The sequence below is a fragment of the Lepisma saccharinum genome, chromosome 6, assembly GCF_977018435.1.
Source record: "Lepisma saccharinum chromosome 6, izLepSacc3.1, whole genome shotgun sequence".
NCBI lineage: Eukaryota > Metazoa > Arthropoda > Insecta > Zygentoma > Lepismatidae > Lepisma > Lepisma saccharinum.
In genome coordinates this window covers 59,446,954-59,455,692 of record NC_139234.1, presented here as the reverse complement: position 1 = coordinate 59,455,692, position 8,739 = coordinate 59,446,954, and the positions used below count along the sequence as shown (strand labels likewise).

The following is an 8,739-nucleotide window of genomic DNA, read 5'->3' as shown; positions in this document are numbered from 1 at the left end:
GAATTATTTCTGATCATGTACCGAGAAGAGCTCTAACGCCGGTCTAAGGAACCTTGCTTGCTAAAAGAAAAAAACATCTCAAGGGAATATAAGGTGTGGTGTGTGTGTGTTGTGTGTGTGTGTGTGTGTGTGTGTGTGTGTGTGTGTGTGTGTGTGTGTTATATGCACGTCAATGGTGGCCCACACAAGGTGAAGTAACTTGAATCTCTCGCTCAGGGCTCAGGTTCATGCCTCGAGAAGAAGACATCATCACTAGACAAGCCAAAGCCCCTAACAAAAAAGTGGGAATGAGTCAAGCGAGACGACTTGAACCTTTCCTGCTGCACAATGGCTAGATTAGATAGTTAATACAAGTTCACCTTATGCGTTGTACCCTAATTCAGGGGTGGCAAACCATAGACACTGGCCTAGGCAAGAGGGAGCTGCTGATGGGGCTACACCCGAAAAAAAAAACGAAAGGTGTAAATGCAAATCTCACTTAAAATGACTCCCGATTACCATTTTGGTCTTCGAGTACAATTTCAATACAGTGAAAAGCTCCAAATATTTGATTGCGTATCCCGCTCCCTAGAACGAAGTTATGTACTATCTTATCTACCTTTACAATTCTAGCCCCTCACGAAAATATTCTGCTTGTGCCAGTAATTATATAAATATTAATATTAATTATGTCATTTCTGACAAACAACCGTGGGAGGGTGTTGTGTTAAGGTTGAGTAGCACATTTTAGTAATCTGTGCATAAAACGTGGCACATGTTTTACTTCGGTTGGCCACCTTTACCCTAATTGAACGGTACATACCCCAAGGACCTGGCAACCCGGGCAACTGCTCGGGGTGTCGTCCTCGTAGGGGCGCCAAACTGGCGTCCCTTTGATTAACGCCAAAACCTTGTTTCTGATTATTTACATAAGCGTGGCTATTTTTTTGTTCAGTTTTATTTTTAAGCCCACTTTATTCGCATAAAGGTTAATCGGGACTGGACCTACAGTTCAAAGTTAGATCCAAACCATGCCTCCACCGGGTGTGTGGCTATTTGTTTTAAAAAAGAGTTGGAATTTTTTTTAAGTTACTGCTTCATAACATAATAAGTATTTCGCAAAATCATGTAGCAAGTTAAGCTAAGAGATTACTGCTATCTTGATGTCCTTATTGAGATATTAAATAAACACATACCTACAATAAACATGTTCTTTAACATTAACATGTATTTTAAACATTAGTCTCGTATTTTTGTCATTAAAACCATAAATATATAATAACATGGTCATATTTCTTATTAGAGGAAGGTGGGAAGTAGGGGGACCAGGGTAGAAAGATAGGGGGTGGTAGGGTGGAAATTACAGGGGTGTAAAAAAAACACCTCGCCCGGTTGAATGTTTTATCTTGAGCCATCCTTGATTCCCCCTCCCCCTTTCCGCAGTCACCTTTGCTTTTATTTTATATAATGTTTGATTTTACATTCACAATAACAATGACAGAATAAATAATGAAATATTCTTTAAAGCAGTAAAATTATCGGCCATTTTACTGATCCGCCATCACGAGCTCATAATCATTGTTGACTGCAGAGTGCTGACATCTGTACAGATACAATCGAACTAATTCTGCAAATTTTGCCATTGTGCAGCGTTGATAAAACAACAACCCTTAATTGTTCGGAGATAAGCGAACTGTTCGTGCTTGCTAATTGTACATCAGCAATCGAGCGGCAAATGCTAATTATTCGTCGGCGCCAGCTTTGGGAAAGCGGGCTGTGTACGTTGTGCATCTCTGTAATTGTCATATCGCCAAATGCCTTGAAAGTGTATATGCTGGCTTCGAACGTGATAGCAAATTGTACATAATTTTGCATGTTCATGCCCTGTGTATAAATACGGTTCGGAGTATTATCTTCCATCAACCAAGGAATCATGTCGGTATTCTGTAAACCCCGAATATCTCGTTTATTACACTGCATTAGATATAAAATATCTTGTAAGAAAGCAACAGATTATTACTTTTGAGTTCTCTTTATGCACAGATAGGCTAATCGATACGGGGCCTACAGTTTAAAGTGGGAATCCGTAGCAGTCGAATGTGCTCATACTGGAATCGAAATCTGAATCATTGGATTAGAAGACAAAAACAAGAACCACTAAACTCTCTGGTACGCTCTTACTACTCTTGTCTTTTCTGTCGCTTTTTGATTAATCGCGACGATTGGGATGTATTATAGATGGAACTGACGAAGTAAAACTCAAAACATGACAGGACTCGAACTCTGAACCTTCGACGGCTAGATTGTGAATCGGGAACTCAACTTGCTTGCCCACCAAAGCAACTTTCAGGATAACAAAATGGCACAGAGCTTTTATAGGCTATATATTATATATATATATATATATATATATATATATATATATATATATATTTATATATTTCAATCTATTCCTCTCACTCGGAGACAGACCTGGATTTAAGGGGTCTTTGGAGGCTACATCCCCCGGCCTGCAAAGAGGGGAAAATATTACTTTGAAAACGCCTACGAAATTAGAAAAATGAAATAGTTAAAATGAGATAAAAATAAACTGACTATCTGATATGAATTCGTCTAAAAGTTGTGACTGCGATTGTATATAGGGAACCTTACAGTGGTTTTAACCCGGACTTCCACATATAGGAAATCCTGGCATGGTCCTTAACATAATTTGCGATAGTCGTGGATAATAGAATGAGTACTGCCTGTCGAAACCAGGAAATGGTGAGAGTATAACTTATTTTTTGAACCATCCTCATAATATCATATCCACAGGTTGTGATGGCTTTTTTTTCTATACGTTTTATCGAGAACCACACACAGTCGAGTGATAGTCTCGAAACGAAATTCTTTAGTATGTTCTGGGTAGAATAGGGTGACCAGATTTTCTGAAACGAAAAGCAGGACATCCATGGATGCGTACGGGGATGATTTGCAGCTGTAACTAAAATAGTACAGGCTCAATTGCACCCCTCCCCTCTCTTTGGCAAAGATTGATTGATTTGATGTTTTTAAGTCCACTTTATGCACAGTAAGGCTAATCGGGACTGGACCTACAGTTTAAAGTGGGATCCGAACCATTTGTGCCTCCACCGGGTATTGAACCCGGTACCCCTTGATTACAAGGCAACGACGCTACAACTGCGCCATCGGGGAGGCTCTGTTTGGCAAAGAAAAAGCCATGCTTCTTATATGTCTCGTCAAATATTACACACTTCTCTTTAATCTGTTTTCTTCTTGATTTGATTTTTGTTATTTAATGTCGCCTTTCTGTCACTTTTAGCTAATTGCAACAATGAATATGAGTGATAATATGATTAAATTCATGAATGGACACTCACAAAGAACATCCATGCCCAGGCCGGGATTCGACCCCAGGACAGCTGGCGTCATAGTCAGAGCTTTATCAAGGCTTGTGGAGGCCCCTGGGCAAAATGTTTTGTGGGGGCCCCCATTTTTTTATTATTTTTTCACTAGGAGCTTTATTAGCTCAATATGTTAACCACCAATTTTCAGAAGTTGAAATGGAGAATCAGTAGTCATTCACAATCGAACCTATCGCAGATAGGTTAGCAAGGAGAATAGCGCAGTAAAATAAAGTTACAGGTCGAAAATTGTAGTGCTATAGCAGCAGTAAAATTCTGCGTCTAAATGTCTACAGTATATTATGAAGAGTGAACACCGTAGCTACAATATATATAGTTAATACTAAGGCGGTTCAGACGGAAACAGAGAACTGAGCAGTAGACTGTACTTACGTACATAATTTATAATAAATTATATTATTTACAATTAAAAGTAAATATGTCACTACGTATGCACTGGACAATACCGACAGCTTCATTGTGGAAATTGTAGTAACTACACTTTCTTCAAGAACATTCCCAAAGACTTAACACTTATAGTAGACACAGTTTTCTTGCCATTTTCGCCGAAAATTCATCTACTATATCATCGAAGTTCATTTCACGAAGAAGTTCATGTTCAATGCTTAATAAACAAAGATTGGATAAGCGATCCTGTCCCATGGCAGCACGAAGCCTGTTTTTCACTAATTTCATTTTTGAGAAAGATCTTTCTCCGCTGCAGTTTGTTACCATTAAGACCAAATACATTCTAAAGAGATTTCGACATTGGGAAATGTACTGCGGAACGGGTCCTTACATACAATATACAGGGAGGTTATTTCAGTCGTTCACCGCCAGCGTGTCGGCCGGTCGCCGGCGCTTTCATGCAACAGGTCCCGGCAAATTGCGTTAGAGGAAGTCCGTAACAGAAACAGCTTGTTTTGTAATGTTTCCACTTTTCACAATTATAGTTACAATTACAATTGAAATAAGCACGTACCTTGTAGCAAGTATGCTGGAAAAGGTGTCCTCCCAAAAACAAATATTTCTGGTACCTGATTTCTGACATCTAATCTTAGATTAGACATCGCTACTTTATCCTCAGTTGTCGCGAGAGCACCGGCAGCTTATCGGGGGAGTTGTCAGTCGCGAGACGGCGCTTCATACTGCACGAATGCGACAGTGTCGGCAGTGATGCCAACCGTAGGGACTTTTCACTATATTTCGCCCGCGTAGGGACAGATTTTGCCAAATGAGGGAAAACGTAGGGACTTTTTTCAATCTTGTAAAATAACATTTTATTGTGCAAAGCTTACTCGCCAGTCAGTTGCACTTTCTTCGTGCTCGGTTTGGAATGAATGGATTAGTTTATCTGGATACTTTAGTGAGGAGGAGAAAAAACAACTAACTAACAAATCTCCATCAGAATTTTGGAACATGTTATCGGTTACCGAGAACTTTCAAGGCAAGTTCTTTTTTGAAAACATTTCTACTCTCGCGAAAATAGTGCTAACATTGCCACATTCTAACGCGGGAACGGAAAGAATATTTTCAATGTTACCTAAGTGATACAAAAACAAAAAAGAGAAATAAAATGGACCAGAATTGTTAAAGACTGCAGGAAATACAGCATCACCAACCAACATCTATCTCTTCACAGCAGCGGCATGTATGACTTCAAATAACATAATCAACAGTAAATGACTCAACGTTTTTCAATAAGGGTGTGCGGGATCCCGAAAAGTCGGGACCGGGATCGGGAAAAAAATTTCCGTCCCGATCCCGACTTCGGGAAATGATCTCCCGACTTTTCGGGATCCCAAGCAGTCGGGAAATAACGAATGGTCACTTTAAAAAGTCGTTAATTCTCGACGTTTTCTGCATTGTAAGTTTCTGGAACTTATCATAAATTGTAAGTTTTTAATCTAGAAATGCAAAAACAATCACTTAAAGTGAAAATGACGTGTAGAATTCGAGATTTCCTGAGCTTCGGGAAATTGCAAATTTTTCCCGTCCCGAATGTCGGGATTTAAAAAAAAATCCCGTCCCCACCCAAAAATTTTTGGCCCGCACACCCCTATTATTCATTAAGGGAAACATTTATAATACCGGACCCTTCTGTAATTTCTATGCTACGTCTTATACTCACGAAATAATTAGTCGTGATGATTTATCTCAAGTTAACATGTTGGGGTGAGGTGAAAAAAAATGTTCATCAACGTGTAGAAGTTGTAAAATAAGCATTTCAATTCTCGCAATGATTCTCCGTATACAAGTATGGTAGCCATATTTGTTGATATGAACAATTGACGTTCGCAATTAGTTACGCTGTCTACAGCGTTGCCACACTGTTGATTTCGTACTTGGAGAGCATGGATCGTGCAAGAATGGCGGAAGAGAACAGTAAAAAAAGTTGTTAATGTTGTACAGATTTTTAGGTGGAGTGTGCAGGAGGATTTCGTGGAGTAATTAATAAACTTATGGATTTCGGTTAATTGCCTAAAGAAGGTGATTACATGTGACAGTGACAAGAACATGTGGAATGTGGACAGATTTAATTACAGGTAAGTTTGGCAACAGTGCATCGATCGTAAAATTGCAGGATACGAAAATGGCGTCTTCGATGATGAACATTTGCCGTTAAAGTGCTACGAAAATAAGATTTTGTATCGGTTCGTAATCACAATTAGCGCAAAACCATTCACGGATAACCCCACTGACCATTCTTGGTAAGGTTAGGTTAAGTTAGGTTAGGCAAGGCAAACATAATTAAAATTTGGGGTCGAAAAACCATGCACGGGTAGCCCCACAACCCATTGACGGATAGCCCCACGAACCATTCAGGGTAAGGTTAGGTTAGGTTAGGTTAGGATAGGCTAACATAGTTAATATTTGGGGTCGTAGTAATATCAGGAATGTATATTTCATTTTTTTAAGTATTGGAAACACAAAATCTCCCGGTAAATAATGAGCAATCGTGCCGATCGCGGACCACTCAATTTCACTTATTTTGCAATTTCTACAAGTGACCCCCAAATTTTAACTTCAAATTCGTGATTAGGCGGCCTCAATTAGTGAGTATGCGAAATATTACAAAAAACGGGGAGGGGTCCTGTATTGTAAATTCGCTCCTTCATTAATTCTGGAAGCACCGAGCAGAAAGATTTGGTAAGTAAATGTGTATATTTTCTCTTCTCTTTTGCATGCTAATGAGGCCAGTTGTACGGAGATTTTGACTACGTCTGTAGGGACATTGCTGGAAAATGGTTAGCAACACTGTCGGCTACCAGACGTCGCTCATTCATGTTCACGATGTTCACTTCTGTTCGCGTTTATCAGTACGCGTTTTGTTTATACTGTGTTATTGAGTTGGTGTGCTAGTGCTTTTATTATGTGTTAATTGTTATTCATTCATTAGTTATTCCGCTAAACAAATATAGTCCTGAACATCGAGATTTTATGTACGATAATTACGTGAAAATGAACTCTTGCAGAAAAGTGGTCAGGCAATTTAGAGAGACAGGATCTCTTGAACCTAAGAAACGTGTTGTATTGCTGTTGAAGGAGGTCATTTTCAATATCCCTTATAACACAGCAGGTTAGTGATCACTATTATTACTTTTAAATATCATTTTACGGTTTCGGTTTGTTTTATGCGCCGGGATGCTGTCTTCCTTTTCTGTCAACAGAGGATAAAGTAAGCGATGTCTAATCTAAGATTAGATGTCAGAAATGAGGTGCCAGAAATATTTGTATTTGGGAGGACACCTTTTCCAGAATCCTTGCGACAAGGTACGTGCTTATTTCAATTGTAATTGTAACTGTAATTGTGAAAAGTGGAAACATTACAAAACAAGCTGTTTCTGTTACGGACTTCCTCTAACGCAATTTGCCGGGACCTGTTGCATGAAAGCGCCGGCGACCGGCCGACACGCTGGCGGTGAACGACTGAAATAACCTCCCTGTATTATACATAGACAGTTCTATTGGGATGTCTTCCTGATGTTTGACATTGCTTCTGCTTAGAACTCACAGTTCTAATACGATGTTATTAACGAGAGAAAGTTATGTACTTCGTAGGATTATTTATTATCTTAATCGTATCTGAGAATTAATTGTTTGAATAAGTGTGCCTTATTTCCACACTACAGCCAAATCAATCCATGGTATAAAGTATTCTGAGCTTCAGATATCTACAAACAGATAGACTGAGAGCTATGCTACCCCCCTTCTTACCTCTATGTGTGCTATAATTGTATCCTGAAAAGTGTAGACATACGACAATATTGATTTTTTTTATCTTTAAAATACAACTTCTTATGTAATTTTTCAAGGAACTGTCCTGTTAGCGGACAGTTCATGGGGCGAACAGGGCATGGGGCGGACACAATTTGATTGACATGTTATCTAGTGAACTAATCAGTTAGAAAATCTAAACCGACGACCCTCACGCGCAGCAACTAGTTCATGGAGCGGACACATGTTCATCGACTTTCCCCGCCCCGCTGGAAATTGTGTTACTAAAGGGTGGATGGATTTTTATTTACGTCCACTTTGTGCCAAACAAAACTTGTACATATCCTTACAATGAAGTGCGAAAAGGTATATACCTAGTACCAGCCGGGACTGCATGCCTTCTTCACATTCGGGCACCTCATTATTCTGAAGGTGAGCCTGTTGTAGTGCCTCGCACCAGCAATGCGACAGGGGGTTCAAAGACCCACGGACGCGATAGACCCGCACGATAACCGTACTCGGCCTTCAAATTGAAGGCCTAGTCCCATCAGTAGCATTAATCTGCTTCGTCAAACACTTACATTTTGTGCGCCGTCAAAAGTTCTTTACATTCTATCAATCCAGTCTCGGAACGAGTACATCGTCTTCAGAAATTTAGGCCTAGTTCCATCAGCAGCATTAAGCGAAGCTGCTTTGACAAACACGTAAGTTTTGAATGTAAGACATTGTTTTTAGCAATTTAGTCACATCACCATCTTCTTCATATTTTCTCGTGTTTCTTGCAACTCGTTCGTCCAACTTTACATATTTCTTCTTTCTCTTCACTCCCTCCAAGTAGAGCTCCATTCTAATAATTTTCTTATTTGATTCCTCAGTTTCCAGCTTGAAAATATTTATAAGCTTGTTTATTCTGGGATGTGGTGTACCCATGCAGCTGTTTATTTTGTAGTTCCATCCCTCGAGCGAGTTGTTGCTACCCAAGTCCGCGTGTATCGTGTACAGCTGTGCAAACTGCTTGCTACAGCTTTTAAAAGTTCCGTCCATGAAAATGGTGTTTTGCTGTTCCAAGCTCTCCTTCCCTTTGGCTGCTGCGAAAATCAACATTCTGTCATGCCGATCTTCATCAGACAAAAGAAAG

The 8,739-nt window shown here is 39.7% G+C and overlaps 1 protein-coding gene across 1 annotated transcript in view; it reads left to right on the top strand.

The window, feature by feature from the left end:
• LOC145988806 (glutamate receptor ionotropic, kainate 2) overlaps positions 1-8,739 on the top strand; it is a 275,816-nt gene that overhangs the window by 217,040 nt on the left and 50,037 nt on the right. Inside the window, exons 9-12 of the mRNA XM_083124002.1 lie at positions 298-330; positions 2,830-2,851; positions 3,979-4,000; positions 8,252-8,264. Of these exons, the coding sequence (XP_082980128.1) occupies positions 298-330; positions 2,830-2,851; positions 3,979-4,000; positions 8,252-8,264 (90 nt within the window). The remainder of the gene's footprint in view (positions 1-297; positions 331-2,829; positions 2,852-3,978; positions 4,001-8,251; positions 8,265-8,739) is intronic.